At 36.7% G+C, this 20,493-nt stretch overlaps 1 protein-coding gene across 1 annotated transcript in view; it reads left to right on the top strand.

The window, feature by feature from the left end:
* The window catches only part of btv (dynein cytoplasmic heavy chain beethoven), a 114,999-nt gene that overhangs the window by 81,998 nt on the left and 12,508 nt on the right, over positions 1 to 20,493 (top strand). Inside the window, exons 23-41 of the mRNA XM_088277637.1 lie at positions 896 to 1,053; positions 1,935 to 2,070; positions 3,438 to 3,551; positions 3,631 to 3,844; positions 4,479 to 4,711; positions 4,824 to 5,022; positions 6,258 to 6,423; positions 8,100 to 8,292; positions 9,193 to 9,407; positions 9,990 to 10,223; positions 10,813 to 11,022; positions 11,476 to 11,689; positions 12,401 to 12,501; positions 12,587 to 12,743; positions 12,829 to 12,983; positions 13,696 to 13,922; positions 15,187 to 15,296; positions 17,237 to 17,524; positions 19,353 to 19,508. Coding sequence (XP_088133763.1) covers positions 896 to 1,053; positions 1,935 to 2,070; positions 3,438 to 3,551; positions 3,631 to 3,844; positions 4,479 to 4,711; positions 4,824 to 5,022; positions 6,258 to 6,423; positions 8,100 to 8,292; positions 9,193 to 9,407; positions 9,990 to 10,223; positions 10,813 to 11,022; positions 11,476 to 11,689; positions 12,401 to 12,501; positions 12,587 to 12,743; positions 12,829 to 12,983; positions 13,696 to 13,922; positions 15,187 to 15,296; positions 17,237 to 17,524; positions 19,353 to 19,508 — 3,480 coding nt within the window. The remainder of the gene's footprint in view (positions 1 to 895; positions 1,054 to 1,934; positions 2,071 to 3,437; positions 3,552 to 3,630; positions 3,845 to 4,478; positions 4,712 to 4,823; positions 5,023 to 6,257; positions 6,424 to 8,099; positions 8,293 to 9,192; positions 9,408 to 9,989; positions 10,224 to 10,812; positions 11,023 to 11,475; positions 11,690 to 12,400; positions 12,502 to 12,586; positions 12,744 to 12,828; positions 12,984 to 13,695; positions 13,923 to 15,186; positions 15,297 to 17,236; positions 17,525 to 19,352; positions 19,509 to 20,493) is intronic.

Genomic DNA, 20,493 nt, shown 5'->3' with positions numbered 1-20,493 from the left:
ACGGTAACACACAAACCTATCACAATCCTAACAAATGATGGAAGAAAATAACCCTAACTCACAACCTAGCACAAAGTCCTTACCGCGATATAGAAAGACAACAATACAGTTAGTTTCGGTACAGTATGAACACGAAATACTTTTGTTCATATCTTTATCTTAAAAAAACTCTTTGATATTCTTTATTACTTTGTGTTGTTTGAGGGTACACGCCATATGCGAGCAGTGATGTTCCACCCTCTTTTGATTAGAAGGATGTCAGCAGGTAGACTCACTGCATTATTCAACATTGTATAACAACAACTTATGTAGTTTAAAAAACTATAATTACTGTATATATGTATACATATCTCTAATGCAGTGGTTCTTAACCATGTTGGAGGTACCAAACCCCCCCAGTTTCATATGCGCGTTCACCGAACCCTTAATTGGAAAAAAATATTGCTAGATTTATATATTCCTTTCAAATAATGTACTAGATCTATTGGATAAATGAATATATCATACGTCGTATCATTTTTCATTATTTTTGTTATATTCCTTTCAAATGATACACAAGATCTTTTAGATAAATAAATATGTCATACGTTGTGTAATTTTTCGTAATATCGTACAAATCGGGTGTGTGTTTGGCCTCTGCCGAACCCGGGAGGCTGACTCACCGAACCCCCGGGGATCGATCGAACCCAGGTTAAGAAGCACTGCTCTAATGCATTATAACCATCATCAGCTGTCACTTTGACAATTCTGTCATCTACATTGTGAGCTTGGGAGTTTTCTTTTTCTCGCTGTTTATTTTATGCAATAAACAGTTGTGGAACTATTTCGGTTGACCGTGTTTGATTAACTGGGGTTTTACTATACAAATTCCATTAATTTGTTTCGATTCCGTTAGCTGGTGCAACACGCTGGGTTTTGGGAGAGAGTGGAAGGAGGCGCACTTCGCTGGGTCAGCCTGCGTTCCTTCATGCTCATCATAACAGCCACCACTAGAGAGGGCCCTTTCACACTCTGCCCTCGCCTGACCAGCTCCATGAGACTGGCTTCCTTGGAGTAAGCTAACCTATCTACATACACTATCCTAAAATCATTTGACTTAAATTTTACAGCAACACAAAAAATACTACTATGTGGATGTTTGATTTGTTATTTTGAGTATGTTTATTTGCGAAGTTTTTTTTTACCACTGTTTCTACATTTGATAGTTCCTGATGGGACACAAGTTTAAGTTTAGGAGTAACAGCACAACATCAGCTCTATGGAAATTCTAGTTTCATTAATTGATTTGATAGTCACTTTGTGGTATAATCTATCTATTTTTAATTTGTGTTTTACTTAGTAAATACCACTTATTCTTAAAATCTATTGTGACATGTGTTTCGATGCATTCAGCATCATTTTCAAACACCGTAACACCGAACGGTCCATCGAAACCCTTGTCACAATAGATTTTAAGAAATAGTGGTATTTACCAAGTAAAACTTAAATTAGAAATTGGAGTTAATAAAATGATCTGTTGCACAGTTCCGTACAGATAAGGTAATACAATACCTAAACAACAGGACCAGGTCACTGTCCGCTGGGAATTTCAAAGCTGTTAGTTACTTTTTGACACCGTTCTGATTAAAATCTTTTAAAATATAAACAAACATAATACTAAGCCTTATTTGAAGAAATCACTTATCAACAAATATTCAGGGAATATTTTAATACAAATTTCTTGGCCATCTATCGTGGATTTATTAAAGCATCAGCCTGTAAAGTCAAAAATATATAAAGACAGTTGCCGCGTATGGGACTCGATTTTGCAGGCTGTCTAATGTTAGTTCCCGCTGGGATAGGGTTAAGTTATAAACACTATATTGAAGGATAATCAAAAGAAACACATTGATTTTGGTACTGAAATTAACTTTATTTTTTGTTTTTTTTTATAGGGGGCCTGACGAAAGAGAGTTGTTTCAGATATGCAGTCTACATTTGGATAATTCTCTTAGAACTCTTGCTAAATCCAATAATTATAAAGCGAAAATTCAAGAATTAAGTTCTGCAATGTTTGCCGTATATAGAGAAGTATGAATAATAATTTTTATTCATTTATTTTTCTTCAAAATCCATTGACAAATTTATCACTATGTAGTGTAGTAATATAAATAATAAATATTACCTAAAAAGCTACAATTACCCATTAGTCATATCGCTCACTCCTTTCAAAAACATCATATGGATGAACTAAAATGGTTATCTGTAAGAAGAAGACTTAAATTTAATATGTTGATATTTATACATAAAGTTTTTCACGATAAATTACCAAAATATTTTAAGGATAAAGTTGTCTTAAACAAAAATTGTCATGAATATGCTACTAGACAAAAGGATAAAATAAGACTACCATTATTGAAAAGAGCTGAGTCGCGAAATTGCTTGATGTATAAGGGTTTAAAAATGTATGATGAGATGCCTGAATGTATGAAGAATGAAAAGTGTCTGAAAGAATTTAAAAATAAATGTCTAAGTTACTGTAAGGAAATGTAAATATATAAAGATGATGTAAATGTACATAATAGTTTATATTAGTTTTAATATAAGCTAACTTAAGAAATAAATAAAATAAAAAAATAAAAAAATATATAAAAAAATCATCAATTTTCAGTTGTGTATGTTTTCGAAATGCCCAGAAAATGTTCTATATCCCAGCAAAAGCGGCATATTTTTAACTTAATATTTACCCGCTACAGGGCAGAAAGTGTTGTTTTTGCATTTTGATTAAAAGGTATTGTTTAATTATTTTTTTAAAAATACTAAATATTTTTCGAATGGAGAGAAAACATTCAGGTTTTACCCAAAAAAATCTGTTACGCAGTAAAAAGTTCAATAAGTGGCTTGATATTTATTTTTAATACATTTTGTTATATTTTTAAACTTTAAAAACGATCTTCTGAAAAATCAAGATTTTTGATATATGACGTTGTTGAAAGGAGTGAGCACAGTCTACAGTCAAGTATAAATTTACCATTATTCATATTATTTTTTGACATCTCATCAAAGATGAAGAAGAATATGGTATAAGTCTGGATATTTACATCTCACCAATAGATGTCTCTAGTGAAGTTCTAGTGATTCATGAACAAGGTTTCTAAATTGGTTCATATATATAGAACTTCCAAGAATTTGAGTAGTGTGGTTGTCAATAATGGGTAGAATTGGTGAATGTTACACGTGTGTAAAGTGATCACTTAAACCAGCCTATGACGGTCGTAAGCCCCGTAAATGCCCAGACTTCCATATTCTTCTTCATCTTTGATGAGATGTCAAAAAATAATATGAAAATAACTCCTGTAATTGGAGATAATCCAGATTTTGTGAACAAGTATTTGGACACACTCAAAATGTTGTACCATTATTCAAGTTAAATCTGACTTCAATGTCTATTTTTTTAGTCTGTGGAAACATTTACATCAGAAACTCACTACAAATGGACTCCTAGAGACTTGACATTGTGGTGTAAAAATTTGGAGAATTACAAAATAAGCAATTTTGACTCGGTTATACACGTAAGATTTATTCTTTGGACTCCACAATAAAATAAATATCTTATCCTAAAAATTTCTAATGAAAAAATATACATTCTAGGTAATTTACGAGGAGGCAGTTTGTGTTTTTAGAGACAGGCTTGTTTCTGAAGATGAGAAAAAAGTTTTCGACGCAATAACTACAAAAATTTTGAGCAGAAGTTGGACCATGGAGCATTACTTTATGCCTGTAGCAACTCAGCGAGGGATCGCTATGGAACTGGTGGATCGTGAGAACTGGAGCCTACTTATAAATAAAGTCATTAATCAATGCAGTAAGTCCTCATCCAAATACAAACCCATGATTTACTTTGTATTATCTTAAACACTGAATGTGATCAGGGCCGGTTAAAGTATCACATGAAATGACCGCCCACATTTGCTTCCGCACTGGACTATTTTTTCAGGTACACGACTTAAAGATTATCATGCTATCTTCTTTACACAAGTACCTAATGAGCACCTTTTCTTTTTAATACATGATTCTAAAGACATATTGATAGGTTTCTTTAAGCATTTGCGTCGGTTCGTTTAGTGTAGCACAGACTACTTATTATATACAGATGTTTGACTCCTCAAAAAACCTGGGCCCGAAATGTGACATGAGTTTTCAATTTACAATGAAGGCATTCAACGCTCTAGTATTTTTTATTCTCTTGTCCGCTAAAGGGATGAACATTGTACAAAAAAAGAGATAAATGTCTCATGTAATAAATAAATAATGAAATAAATCAGGTACTTGTATAGTATGATGACTTTTACTACCTACACCTGGAAAATTAATCCAAAGCTCACTTCTTTCTTTTTACATTGTAATCAGCCCTCTGAGTAGACAATAAAAGTAGAAGTAATAAGGTGTACAAAAATTATACAGGAGGCACTGCAACCATTATGTGATGTCCCTTCTAGATTCGGAAATGGACAGCAACGCCAGCAGCGCATTTGGTGACAGCGGAGCCGAGTGTTGCGCCGAGCTGATGCGCCTGTGTGCGTGCGCGGGCCGTGCGCTTGGCGGGGGGCTCGTGCTGGCGGGGGGCGCAGGGGTGGGCCGGAGGGCCGCGCTGAGGATAGCCGCCAGTGTGCTGGGAGCCAAGCTGGTCACCGTGACCACCTCGCAGCAGTTCACCATGCAATTTAAGAATGTAAGTCTTAAATTTTATTGAAAGTGTTCAGGAGATGATAGAATGAACCATTTTTCCCCAACTCACAAGAGTTAAAAAATATACAATAATAAATAATGTAATGACGTTCCAGATAATTTCCTGGTGTGGTGAGGGCACTCCTACCCTCGTGGTGGTGGAAGAGGGTGCAGGGAGCAGCGTGGAAGTGCTGGGGCGGCTGGAGGGCATACTCTCCGGAGGCCTGCCGCTGGAGCCAGGAGAGATTGAGTCCATGATCAGCCAGGCCAAAACACCGTCCACAGAGCCTAGGAATGTCCTCAGTTTTGTTAAAAGTTAGTTTTTTTTATTAGTAACATAGTATACATTTTATTTTATTTTTGGGATATGAGGTCTGTTCAAAAAGTATCCGACTTTTATTCATAAAAACGACATTTATTGAAAAACAATTAAATGACACTTATCCCCTTCAAAGTAGTCCCCTTGAACTGCTACACATTGCTGCCAATGGTTCTGCCACTGCCGGAAGCAACGCTGGAAAGACCCTTTTGGTATGGCGCACAGGTGGTCCGTCACAATGTTCATGTCTTCCCTGGTCTGAAATCTGATCCCTTTCAAAGGCATTTTCAGCTTGGGAAAGAGCCAAAAATCACAGGGAGCGTATTGAGAAAGCTGGGATCATTGATCAAAGTCTCCAGCATGTCCTGTGCGATCTCCACACAAAGTTGATTCTGCTCAATTGTCAGCAACTTTAGCACAAATTTTGCTGAGACCCTTGTGAGAGACAAATCTTCAGTTAAAATATAGTGGATAGATCCAACACTAATGCTTACTTTATCAGCAAGTTCTCTGATCGTTATTCAACGACCTTGCACGACCAGGGTCCTTACTAGATCAATGACAACATCATTTTAGGATGTTGAGTGCCTACCGGATCATGCTTCACTCTCCACTGATGAGCGGCCATCTTTGAAGCGGTTATACCACTCCTTTATCTGTGTGGTGCCCATTGCTTTGTCCCTAAACACTTTTTTTTTATTTTGCGGATAGTTTCCACTTGAGAATCGGCAAGCTTTAAACAAAATTTGATGCAGTAACGTTGTTCAACTTTTTCTGTCAAAATCAAAATCCGACGACAATAGCGTGCACTTTTCAACAGCGTGGCAGCGGCTAAGCGGCGCTGTGGTCGTGAATTTTTTTTTATCATAACCACTGGGTTTACCTATAAACGGTCATCTAAACTCCGCTCTCAAAGCGCTATTTGTTTTGCCAATAAAAATTATGGTCGGATACTTTTTGAACGGACCTCGTATATCTAAATAATATTACTAGGGTACATATATTTTTATGTAGTACCTTCCCGAAAAAGAGACAAGCTCTTATAAACATGCACAAACTTTGAAGTTTGTGTATGTTTATAGTGTTCGTTAAGTTTCTTTCATAGTGTGTTTGTGTCTTTTATATTTTTAATTTATTCAAGTAAATATTATATAAAGATTGTTTAGTTACAGTGCTGCAGTATTTTGATGTGTCGCAGTGTTATATCAATAAATTTATTTTCTCTTCATAGACGTACGTAAAAACCTGGGGATCATTTTGCTCCTGGACGTGAAGAATGAAAATTTGAAAACATTACTCGAACAGAACCGCCTGCTCTATGAGAGGTGTCATTTTATTTGGCTAGACAAATGGTCGGAAACTACGCTTAAAGATATGCCTTTACTTGTGGCTAGAAGGTATATCATTTCTACTAATGCACTGAACAGCACAAACCTCATTAATGCACACATCTACCATATACCACTTACATATATTACCTAATAATTAAACTATTGTTATAGGGAAATTCATGGTTCATTACATTGTATAAATTCAATATATTTTTCTGGGGTGAAATTATGATTTTTCTTTTATTTATTATTTTAGACACATATTTTACTGAGAATACTTGTGGGGCAAACTGCGTGCCAAACTTGTATTAGGTATTATTGAAGGTGGCACCGGCTCTGTACCAAACCCAAAGGGGGCATTTTTCAATTGACACTGATTGTATGCCCAACACGCGGCGGGCATTACTGAAGGTAGCACTAATTGTGTGCTATACACGTGGAGGGCATTTTTGAAGGTGGTACAGACTGTGTGCCAGATATGTGGTAGGCATTATCGAAGGTAGCACAGACTGCATGACAAACCCGCGGTGGGCTAATTTTATATGGGCTGTATAATCTTAATATTAAAGATAGCACAGATAGTATGACAGTTGCGGGTAGAGAGTTAAACACACCCTGTTCACTGACATCTAAAATGCTGTCACAAATGTCAATAAAACCTTTCTTATTTAGTTATTTTATATTATTTTTTAACATCTCATCAAAGATGAAGAAGAATATGGAAGTCTGGGCATTTACGGGGCTGACGACCGTCATCGGCTGGTTTAAGTGATCACTTTACACACGTGTAACATTCACCAATTCTACCCATTATTGACAACCACACTACTCAAATTCTTGGAAGTTCTATATATATGAACCAATTTAGAAACCTTGTTCTTGAAGCCGATGACGGTCGTCAGCCCCGTAAATGCCCAGACTTCCATATTCTTCTTCATCTTTGATGAGATGTTAAAAAATAATATGAAAATAACTCCTGTAATTGGAGATAATCCAGATTTTGTGAACAAGTATTTGGACACACTCAAAATGTTGTAGTTATTTTATAACTAAAAATAAAAAAGACAATTTCCCAAGACATCTGTTCATGGTTGTTTGAGTTGCATATTATTAACTCATTCTCCGCGGCATATAAAGTTGATATGCTGAACAAAACCTACATATCGCTCACTCATTTAACAACGTCATGTATCAAAAAACTTGATTTTTCAGGAGATCGTTATTAAAGTTTAAGAATATAATAAAATATATTAAAAATAAATATCAAGCCACTTATTAAACTTTTTATTGTGCAACAGATCTTTTTAGGTAAAACCTGAAGGTTTTTTCTCAATTCGAAAAATATTTAGTATATTAAAAAAAAATAATTATACAATACGTTTTCTTCAAAATGCAAAAACACCCGTTTCTGCCCTTTAGCGGGTAAATATTAATTTAAAAACATGTCACTTTTTCTGGGATATAGTACATTTTCTGGGCATTCCGAAAACATGCACAACTGAAGATTGACGATTTTTGATAAATGACGCTGTTGAAAGGAGTGAGCGATATGGCAGTCATGTGCACATGCGTTTTCATTCTTATATTTTGACTTATTTGTTTGTAAATTACCTGAACACGCTTTTCTTGTTCTCGAAATTGCTCTACGAATTTCGCCGCAAACATCAAATCTCTGCTAGACTGTGAGATTGACAAAGTTTCTTAATACATGCGGATAATCAATTTTTAAATTGCCATTCCAGGATGATGTCACATAACAACGACAGTGAAATCGATGTGGCCACCATACCAATTGATAACATGTTAGACATTTATTCTTCTGTATCTAAAGATGACTTAGTATCGCCATACCGCTATGTCTCCCTACTGAGAAGCTACTTCCATATTTATCAAGAACGGAAACTAAACCTTGAGGAAAAACGTACAAGATTACAGGTATTTTAAAATATCACCACCTACATGAGCTTAATTTTGACAATTGTAAATTTAAATTAATCAAATTCGTCTCCGCAGTGTAGTGTGGCAAGCGGCTGGTTAAATATCAGTGATCTTTTACTCTAATACTTATTTAACTGTTACAGTGTTGAAAATCAATATATTGACTCTTGTATATTTTGCCAAAAGCGAGGCCATCGATATACCGACTTGACGCCAGTGTATTTTTGCGGTTAAGCTGGGAGATTGCGTCGCAGCATGCGCAATAATATTCACAAATAAAGAAATTTGACTTGTTTTAGTACAAAATTGAAGTAGGGTTTTTTTTGTCAAAACCTGTTGTTTTCGCCCTCACTATGTCCATTAAATTTGAAATGGACTTTTTTGCAAAAAAACGTTTCAGCAATTTTAGCATACATAAAAGAAAAAAATCTCAGCACTAAAACCATGTATTTCTTATGTATAAGAAAATGTATCAGTAATTTTAATTTACTATTATTTGCGGGAAATGCTTAAAAGCATATTTTACATACTGTTTGTAGAGCGCGAGAGATGCCAAAAAACATTGCACAAACTGTGTTTGCGGTTACTTGTGATTAGTATACGACCCTAATTAGTACACTTATTAGGGTTAAAATTGATGAAAAAACTGCCTGTCAAAAATGTGTTAAATTTCTTAGATATTCAAAACTATTCAAGTATTTCAAGCATTTTTCTGATGATGAATATCGCAATGTGATAAAAAGAGCGCTAAAAACACATGGTAAACACTTAACCTTCATATCCCTCTCCTACATTGTCTCTACAAATCTTATTTTATCTATCAGATTGTTATACCATCATTGTCTTTATTCATAACTCAAAGACAAGAATGTTTAGATTGGTCGTTTTGTATTTCAGGCGGGCGTGACGGCCTTGACGGAGGCCCAGAGCGAGGTGGCCCGGCTCAAGGCCGAGGCGGCCCAACAAGGCACGGCCCTGGCGGAGAAGCAGAAGAAGGCCACTCAGGCCCTCAACCAGATCGGCTCCACCATGCAGTCGGCCACCACGCACAAGGAGGAGCTGCAGGTGCTCAAGAAGGACATGGAACTGGAGAATGCCAAACTCCAGGAGAGGTGCTACCCCGAGACCATTTTATATTCACAAATATGGACTGTTTCATTTTTTTTTTTACATCTTAATAATTATAAGAATTATTTTTAAAATGATAAGAAAGATACTAAGTAAAAGTAATACCCTTTTTAGATGTATGCAAGATCTGACCAAATCAAGGATTATATATATTAAAATAGAAAATCATGTTTTTAGGCGTTTCCTTGTATGTAGAAATAATCCGAGGCTTAATAATCTTCCACAACTGTGACTCCAATACCTGGGAATTTGGAGTGCAAGCCTAATCACCTTGCTTTTGTGTTATTAGTGATCAAGTTTACATTGCCTCTATCCGACGCCCTATGCACCGTTTTGATCAAAGGAAAAAATAAAAATGTGTATTTAAAACAGTACAGGTCTTGCCAGGGTACGACTGAAATTGGAATGCCCCGTCATGTACCCTACAATCCTCACACACTGCCCTGTATAAATCTTTCTCTTACAAAGTAACACTTGTTTACATTGATTCTCCTATAACGGTTTCACCGAGTAAGTGAATATTTCATTTGCATAAGGTTTCTATGTAGGCATTTTGGTTTGCGCAGGAAAAAGGCCATCGAAGCGGAGCTGTCAGAAGTGGAGCCTGTGATTGTGGAGGCGCGCGCGGCCGTGGGGGACATCCGGCCGGAGGCGCTGAGCGAGGTGCGCTCCCTGCGCGCGCCGCCCGAGCCCGTGCGCGACGTGCTGGAGGCCGTGCTGCGCCTCATGGACATCGCCGACACCTCCTGGCACTCCATGAAGCAGTTCCTCTCCCGCCGGGGCATCAAGGAGGACATCAGGTCCTATTGCACAACTGCTCTCAACTAAGCCTTCAGCAAAATAGAATGCCACTTTGCATTTTGCATTTTGAGAAGGTGTGTTTGTAAAATGGGTGTGTTTGCCACATAATGTGCTTGCGAGATGGGTTGATTACGAGATGATGTACTTGCAAGATGTGTTTGTGAGATAAGTGTGTTTGTAAGATGGATTTGTTGTAAGAATATGTGTTTTTTTGAGATGGTATGTTTGCGAAATAGTGTGTTTACGAAATGGTGTGTTTGCAAGATAGTGTATTTGCGAGATAGTGTGTTTGCGAGATGGTGTGTTTACAAGAGGATGTGTTTGGGAGTGGTGTGTTTGTGAGATGATGAGCTTGCAAGATGATGTGTTCGCAAGATGGAGAGTTTTACTAGAAAAACTAATTCGAGAAATCTCCCTTGTATCTCCTTCTCTTATCAATTAACAATTCTTTCAGCCAACATTATCCCAACTTACTTATCTTTAGGTTGCATTTCTTTCTTCCCATTATTTTTTTTTTTAGCCCTGATTTACTGCTTGCACAAATACTGTATTAACATTTATACTAATTTTTATTTCATTATTTTCTAGGAACTTTGATGCCAGCAACATATCCCGGGAGAGTCTGGCCGCGGTGGAAAAGCTTGTTGCCGCACGCGCATCTTCATTTTCTGAGAAGACCGCCAAAAGGGCTTCTCTGGCGTGTGCTCCCCTCGCCGCATGGGTATTAGCAAACGTCAAGTTTGCTCATGTTCTTCATAAAATTGCTCCACTGGAGATAGAGCAAAGGACTCTTACCAAGTAAGACTTTAAATTTACGATAGTATTTTTGTTTGCAAAATAACTGGTCAAATTATGAGTTAAAAAAAAAACATGTTTTCAAAACGTCTTCAAGTATGTAAAATAATTTGGAAAGAATCTTACACTCATTTCATGAAAGTCTCTACTAAATAAAAGACTCTAACTAAACTCAACCAAAGAGATACCGAGAACTCGCATTTGAAAAAAGGTTCTTCCGAAATTTGAGTAGTGTGGTTGTCTATCATGGGTAGAATGGTGAATGTTACACATGAGACAAGTGATCATTCAAACCAAACTATGACAAGTAGTAAGCCCTGTAAATACTCAGACTTCCATACTGTTTTTCATTTATGTTGAAATATCAATATTAATAGCTCCAAAGCGAACAAACCTAGATTTATTAACAAAGATTTGGACGTAATATTGCGTATCAAATGTTGGTTTGTATTTTAGGAATTTGGAAGAAGCCGAGAGCCAGGTCCAAACGCTCAGCACCGGCCTCACTACAGTGGACGAACGGGTCGCGGCCCTCAAGGAGCAGTTGAACACGTATACCAAGGAAGCCACCGAGATTGAAATCAAACTGTCGGCTGCGCAGAAAACAATTGACAAAGCCGAACAGCTGGTATCCAAGCTGTCTGATGAGTTCCACAGATGGCAGGCGAATGTAAATACCGTATTTTACAGACTTTAAGAAAAAATTGCTTGTGAAATTCATCTTCAACTGCTTCCTATGGTCAAAATTAATGTTTAAATGTCCTAGTATTGATTTAAAATTCCTGCCAATCCTAAAAATTGCCATAAATATATTTTTAATTTTTTTATAAACATGAAGTCAAGGTATCTTGCATCCCTTATTGCACTGCGACGATATTAAGTCTATTGCGACCTCCCTCTGTATCATAGCTCACTCTCAAGACCTACATGAGTCATGTAGCTCACAACCAGTCTTGGTGGTAAGAGTTTCATCTTCTCGGAGTCTAGTAGTGGTCCTCCGGGGAGGCGACTTCATTTGTGAGCGAGTGCGTCACAGTTGTAGAGAATGTGGATTGGTGTTTCGTTATCCTCTATACAAAATCTACAGACATATATTCAATGCTGCAAGAAAACTATCTCTATCTGGCAACATTGTAGCGATGGGAATTGTACAATAAAAAATGTAGTCCACACACAACACCACACATACATTTGTACAATAGTACACAAAAATACACTACAATTATGTAATGCAATATTTCCTGAGGCAAACACACCCCTACTCTGACAAGGATTCCACTCTCGTGGGCTCTCGCCCCAAAATTTAAGACATCAAAATAAATTAAATGGGACACATTTGATAAATCTTATTGTCTGTTTTTATCGTAAAGTAATTTTGCAGTTAAAAGAGCTGACCACGGAGTGCGATGAACTCTCTTTGCGGGCACTTCTTGCTTCAGGGTTCATCACTTACCTCGCGAATGAAGAAGAGGATATCAGGATGTACGTAATTAAGATTCATCTTTATACATTATTTAGTGTATTGAATTCTGATCAAAAAAATATGTCATTCCGCTTTCTTTTTAAGTTCCATCATGGAGAATTGGTGTAAACAAATAAGTAAGAGTTTCCATACATTTTCTGTGAAAGACTTCCTCATGACGCACGATGACCAGGTCCAATGGATATCTAATGGTTTACCATCTGACTCCACTGCTTTGCACAATGCTATCATCATAAACGAGGTAAAAAAAAATTTGTATAGTATTTTAATGGCATTTTCTCAATGTTGTTTTCATTTTCTCATAAAGTTTTTTTTGTTCTTTCAAGTTTCTGAAAGAGTCAAAGTGCGGTCTGGTACCTTTGGTAATTGACCCGAATGGTGACTGCATGAAGTGGCTCCAAGGCCAACTTTCCAAATTGCCAAAAGATGTCATACCGCAGTACAGTGATAAATTAAATACCTCTCTTCAACATGCAGTCAGGTAACCCTTTCGGACAATTATTTATTTGACATAAGTGAAAATTAATTTTGAACATTACCAAAAATAGTCAAAACATATCCCTGTCATAACAAGCATCTTTAGATGTCGTTGTTCTATCAATTTTTTTTAAATATTTAAAACAGTTATTTTTATTTATTTCATCAATCAGACCCCCAACCGCCCAAACCTAACTTCTTTTCTTCTAACCTTTATCTGCACCCATAGGGCACTAATCTCGGGAATCGTATCAAATCTTCTTCCTTTCAAAGGTTTTTTTGAGTTAAGGGAACAAGAAAAAGCGAGATCAGGTGAGTAGGGTGGGTGGAGAAGCGTTTTGGGGGCATTATTGTGAGCTTATAGCTTCATCAGCTTTAGATGCCTTCTCAAAAGATCTTTGAAAGGAAGAAGATTTGAAACGATTCCCGAAATTAAGGCAAATGCGACCAAAGAGCTGTAGGACATCACAAAAGAAGCATTCCAGAACTGTTTCCAAAAGTGGATACATCATTGGGATAAGTGTATGCGTATATATAAGGGAGGTGAATAATTTGAAGGACCCAGACACGTAACTTCTAAATAAATTATTTATTAGTGTTATGTTTTTGTTTTATGACGTCAGTCTACGTATTGATTGAACATGCCACTTATATATACTTCAATTTCATTCAATATATATACACAGGTATATTTAAAGTCATCTGCCAAATTGTAGGTTTGGAAAAGTGCTCATCGTGGAAGAGTTAACATGGATAGATGACAATTGGAGCTCTTTGTTGAGAGGGGAAATACCTTCGGGGATGATGGGAATCAACAGCATCAATCCCGCCTTCCGGCTGATTCTCTGCTCCAGAGACAAAACCTTGGTCAGCCGATTACATCCGCATCACCGTGCCCTGCTATCCATAGTCGATTTCACGCCTCAACTGCAAGGATTAACAGGTTTTGCATTTTTAAACAACTTTATTTGATTGATATCTCAACGTAGAAGAAGAATGTAGAAGTCTGGGTTTTTTTTTCTTCTTCTTTTTGGTGTAGGCATTGTGGCCTGTTTTTAAGAGGGATTAGCCTCCTGCGATGTCGATTCCCAACTGTCAATCCATCTCTATGGTGGTCTGCCTGGGAGTTGTCTGCCTTGGGTTGGCTGTGCAGTGGAATGTAGGGGAGTCAGCATGGTTCCATTCTCCTCACATGTGCGTTGCCCCACCTAATGACATCTTTGATCTCGCATATTTCTCTTATCCTGGTGTTCCTTATTCTATATTGTAGACTCTTGCCAGATATGCGCCTTAGTCTTACCGGATCCACGCGGCTCGCATAACCGTATGTGTTTTAATAAAACATGCCCCATACGCGGCTGACATAACCGTATTTGTTTTTACTTTGCTCCAAGTTTCGAACCTCAGTTCAACTTGGAGGGATTTTTTCATGGTGTGGAACTTTGGATAAAATAATACATCAATCCTTGGCCTTATGACATCTGTTGAAATATCTGAGTAATAATTTGTAATATCACAAAGATAAATAAAAGAACAGATCCCTGATTTTTCTTGCGGTTGGTAATTAGTCCGCGCCATAATTATGCCCTATATCTGTCTCACTCTCGACGCTACGCATCGCCAGTGGGTAAGAGTGACACACGATGCGTGCTTTGATTTATTTATATTACGATCCTATTTGTTTATATTACGATATATTTCAAGAATAATGTGACACTAGTGTATTATGGAGTACCAAAAAGGCACAATGAATCCCATTGAACGTTTTTGTTATGGAAAATAAATCGTTTCTTAACTAAATACATGATAAAAGTAATCATTTTAAAAACGGCGAAATACTGCCGCGTACAAGCATCTCTTAGGAACAAAGTTGACGCGGTTAAAAGGTTAATTACTAACAAACTCTTTTAATACCCAGTCTTCCTTAAAAATATTTTTCTTAAAAATCTCTTACATTTATTTTGACTCCCCTAGGAATCGAACCGGGGACCTCCCATATTATAGCCAAATGCGCTAACCACTGCACTATGAAGGCGGACAAATTTTATTGTGTAAAAATAAAACAAATCTTTATCGTGTAACTATATATGCTAAAATATAAATAAATTAAATTTTAATAAATATATCCCTGTGGTTTGCACATTTTTCCTTTATAATTCGTAAAATGCCTCCGATTATCATTCACCGTTTGTTATTTTATGTTTCAGACCAATTTGTCAACCAGGCTGTCCAACAAGAAGATCCGGAGTTGCAAGAACAGTTGGACAAGATCAAGGCGGAAAAGAGTAGCTTGCAACTTCAGCAAACTAAACTGCAGGTGAGATATTTAATTCCTTATTTTTCTGTCTCTGAGGCATTTTTATATCACCTTATTTTTTATATAAAAATCTTATTTTTGAAGGATGATGATAGGATTTAAAGTAGACTGAATGCAGTGGACATAACGCATTTGGAAATGCGATCTCTCAGACGAATGTGTGACAAAATTATGTATGATAGATATTTGAATGGTGATATAAGAAAATAATGTAAGCCTGAGAGATAAGCATTATCGAAGTTAAGCATGGAATTGGTGAAAGATGAAAGTAAACTGAATGCACTTGAAATGCATTCTCTCGGATAAATGTGCAGTAAAACGTTGTATGATAGATGTTTGAATGGTGATATAAGGAAAGAATGCAAGGCTAAGATAAAATTAGGAAAGGTGTGTTGAGATGGTTTAGGCATGTGAATTGAATGAGTGAAGAAAGAACAGTAAAACAAATTTATGAGGCAATAAAAACAGAGGACGATGGAGAAAACCTTGCCATGATGAAGTATTTCAAATACTTAGGCGTGGTCAGGAGTCAAAATAATCAGCAGGTATGTATGAGTATCCATTTTTTACATGCTGTTTACCTTTATGTCCGTAGTGTAATGGTCAGCACGCTCGGCTACCGTTCTGGAGGTCCCGGGTTCGATTCCCAGGGGGGGGTCAAATAAATATTAGTGATTTTTTCACTCTAATATTTATTGTATTCAATATTACCCTGGACTGGTATCTGAAGCGGAGGGCTGATCACCTTTCCTTCGTGTTAACGATCAAGATAACACTGTGTTTATATAATGCAGTGCCCTATGCACCATTGGGGTGTGGATAAGGGTTTGAATAGAATTTGAAAGTTTACCTTTAAAGGTATGCAACATAAAAACAGAATTCAATCACCGGCCGACCACTGGAGACGTCACACGTCTCTTAACACCCAATTTTTAAAGAATGTTTATTAGACTTTTTTTTTTATTTTTTACAATATATGTACCGTTTTTTTGAACTCCTTTCTTTTAAATAACTCTTTTCTTTTCAAAACCATTTAATTATTTAGAAGAAAAACTTATTTTTTCAATGCAAAAACGGTGTTTAAAAAAAAATTACGTAAAATGTTACCTGGATTTAGATAAAATTAAGTTGTGACATAAAGAATACTGGGCCTTAATTGAATTTACTTTAGCCGAGTCAATTCATGTAAGTCATATAAAATTCATTTTTTTCTTACAACATTTTGAGTGTGTCCAAATACTTGTTCACAAATCTGGATTATCTCCAATTATAGAAGTTAATTTTCATATTATTTTTTGACATCTCATCAAAGATGAAGAAGAATATGGAAGTCTGGGCATTTACGGGGCTGACATATAAGAGTTTCTGCTCAATGAAAAGGTTCTTTTCATTTCACCACTATTGGTATCTATATGTCATCTATATATATATATAGACATCTATATGTCACTGGTGAAGTTCCAGTGATTCAATAACAATGTTTCTGAATTAGTTCATATATATAGAACTTCCAAGAATTTGAGTAGTGTGGTTGTCAATAAATGGGTAGAATTGGTGAATGTTACACGTGTGTAAAGTGATCACCAGCCTATGACGGTCGTCAGCCCCATGAAGCCCAGACTTCCATATTCTTTGTTGGGTAATATATCCAAAATAAAACAAGGTTTTTGTTGGATTGAATTCTACATTTATTTATGTATATCTTAATACGTGACGCGTTTCGTCTTGTTAGGACATTATCAAACACTTGAGTGTTTGATAATGTCCAAAAATGACAACAAAAACCTTGTTCTATTTTGGATATATATTACCCAATAATTCAATATGGAATTCTACCAACTGTCTCCAGTTACAATAAATTTCATATTCTTCTTCATCCTTGATGAGATGTCAAATTTTTTTTTTTTTCTTAGTGATTTGTTCTAACTACCCGCTTCCAGGTGGCCCTCCTCAGTCAGCTGTCGGGCGGCGACATCCTGCACAACGCTTCGCTGCTGCAGTCGCTGGAGGAGACGCAGCTGGCGAGCGCGGAAATCTGCTCGGCGCTGGCGCGCGCGGCGCGGCTGGGCGCGGCCGTGCAGGCGCGCTGCGGGGCGCACGCCGCGCCCGCCGCCCGCGCCGCTCGCGCCTGCCTGGCCGCCGCGCGCCTCGCCGCCCGCCACGCGCGCGCCCAGGTGCCTGCCGCGCAGGTCGCCACCATGTTCCTGCACGCCCTCAAGCAGTACAGGGTGAGAATTTTTGGACCATCTTTTTCATTTTAAAATGAGAATTACATTTATTTCATTATTTTATGTCATCTCAATATAGATGAAGAAGAAGCTGGGCATTTACAGCGCTTACGATTGTTAAATGCGGCTTAATTGATCAGTTTACACACATCGCAGATTTTTTTTATACACATTGCAGTAGAAAAATCTGCGATGTTAAAGATGTTGTGCGACGGGGAAAAGAAAGAAGACGTTTCTGGAGAAATCATGTGGGAAGACCGAGTTCAGATCGAGTGGTGAGGATAGCAGCAGACAGCAGTATAAGCGGGATCAGACCCCCAGGAAGACCACCTAAACGATGGAAGGATAGATGGTCCTATATATGGAAGGATATATATGGAAGGATAGATGGTCCTATAGATAGACCTCCCAGGAGCGGACCGGAGAATGACAGGACCTAGTCCTTAAAGAAGAAAAAGAAGAAGAAGTCTTTACACACGTGTAACATTCACCAATTCTACCCATGATTGACAAACCACATTATTCAAATTCTTGAAACTTACTGAAACACGGAACACAGTGCTTGGCTTCACTAGATCTTTTCCCTTTGCAAAATGCTTTTTACATACAACATTTTGAGTGTGTCCAAATACTTGTTCACAAAATCTGGATTATCTCCAATTACAGGAGTTATTTTCATATTATTTTTTGACATCTCATCAAAGATGAAGAAGAATATGGAAGTCTGGGCATTTACGGGGCTTACGACCTTACTTATTTGGACACACTCAAAATGTTGTAAATAAATTATCTGGTCAAATTATAAGCTTAATAATAAAAATGAAAATGGTATTTTATGGCGTTTCTCATGTGTGTGATTATAATCCAGGATTCGGATCTCACATACTAATATAAGAGTTTCTGCTTAATTAAAAAGCTTCTTTACATCTCACCAATAGATGTCTCTAGTGAAGTTCTAGTGATTCAAGAACAAAGTTTCTAAATTGGTTCATATATATAGAACTTCCAAGAATTTGAGTAGTGTGGTTGTCAATAATGGGTAGAATTGGTGAATGTTAGACGTGTGTAAAGTGATCACTTAAACCAGCCTATGACGGTCGTAAGCCCCGTAAATGCCCAGACTTCCATATTCTTCTTCATCTTTGATGAGATGTCAAAAAATAATACTTTTTACATAGATGAGTATTTTTATTCATATTTTATACAAATCTGAACTTTGAGTTAGAGACTCCGAGTTGAACCTTTATTCTGCCATAGCTCGGCTCTTTTTTTTAAACACAAGCCGCTAATGGTTATCTGAAAATAGAATTATGTCGAAATATTTATAAATATACCATTAGAATATAAACAAACCACCATTGTACCAATGATTGACAACCACTTTACTCATAAATAAATACCACATATAAACAACTTCTGAAATTTGAGTAGTCTGGTTGTCAATCATAGGTAGAATGGTGAATATAATACGTGTCATAAGCCCTGTAAACACCCCTTCCATATTTATTGTAACTGCAGACAGTTGGTACAATTCCATATTGAATTGTTGGGTAATATATCCAAAATTAAACGAGGTTCATTGGATTGAATTCTACATTTATTTATGTATATGTTAATACGTGACGCGTTTTATCTTATTAAGACATTATCAAACACTCTAGTGTTTGATAAAGTCTTAATAAGACGAAACGCGTCACGTATTAACATATACATAAATAAATGTAGAATTCAATCCAATAAACCTCGTTTAATTTTGGAAATATTACCAAACAACCACTTCCATAGTCTTTTTCCATCTATGTTAAAAGTGTTTCTTACTTCCTTCCAGAAATCATCCAGCGATGATGAAGACAAGCAGTCGGTTAGCCGCAGCGTTGTGATTGGGATCCTGGAACGGATCCTGACGGCGCTGCACAAGGAGCATCACTGCGCGGTCACTCTCTTCCTTCTGCACCTCATCTATCCGGAGTATATCCCTGCTCAGGTATTCTAGATTCAACCAATATGTGTCAAATGTCCCAACATAACAATCTTTTTTATTTTTATTTTTTTTACAAAATATATATTTGAATAATGCAAAACAGTTGGTAATTATACAAAACATTTCAAATTTAACGTTTCTACCTCACTATTTAAGTAGATACTTGTATTTAGAGAAGGAGTTAGATTTAGAATAAGTAAATTAAAAATAAACAAAGTAAAACTAACTAACTAACTAACCATCACGCCGCTTCCCCACAGGGGTAGGCAGAGAGAATAGAGCGCCACACCACTCTGTCCTTGCAAACATTCTTCGCCTCTTCCACGTTCATGCATCTCCTCATACATACCCGCCGATTGTTACGACTCCTAACCTGACCACTTTCAAGTATTTGGCATACCTGATGTGCCATGTTTTTCTCTGTCTTCCTCTGCTTCTTTTCCCGCTAACATTCGCCTCATAAATTTGTTTTACCGTTCTTTCCTCACTCATTCGTTCTACATGTCCAAACCATCTCAACACACCTTTCTTAATTTTATCGATAATGCTTATCTCAGCTTTGCATTCCTTCCTTATTTCACTATTCGCACATCTATCACACATCGTTTTGTTACACATTCTTCTGAGAGATCGCATAAACAAAGTAAATGAAAATAATTAAAATATATTCTTTGGTACTCCTTGGTATTGATACTTTGATATTTAAATAGGTACTTTAAACCTTTACCATAACATAAATGTAATTACTATTATAATACAGTACTTAAACTCATTTGATTGAATTAATTTTGTTAGAAAATATTATTTAAAATCATGGTTTTTAACCCCTGCCTTGTTGTGCATATAACATTTTTTTAGAATTAACATGTAGAATTTTGTCTAGTCTCACACCAGTGATGTCGGTTACAACGAAACTTGGTCACTGGTCGAATAAAATTTACATGTAAAAAACTTTATAGCTTTTATTTTATTATTATATCTCTATTAT

The sequence above is a fragment of the Brachycentrus maculatus genome, unplaced genomic scaffold (genome assembly GCF_059751285.1).
Source record: "Brachycentrus maculatus isolate JH-2025_06_01 unplaced genomic scaffold, ASM5975128v1 h1tg000049l, whole genome shotgun sequence".
Lineage (NCBI taxonomy): Eukaryota > Metazoa > Arthropoda > Insecta > Trichoptera > Brachycentridae > Brachycentrus > Brachycentrus maculatus.
This window is presented reverse-complemented; position numbering and strand designations above follow the sequence as displayed.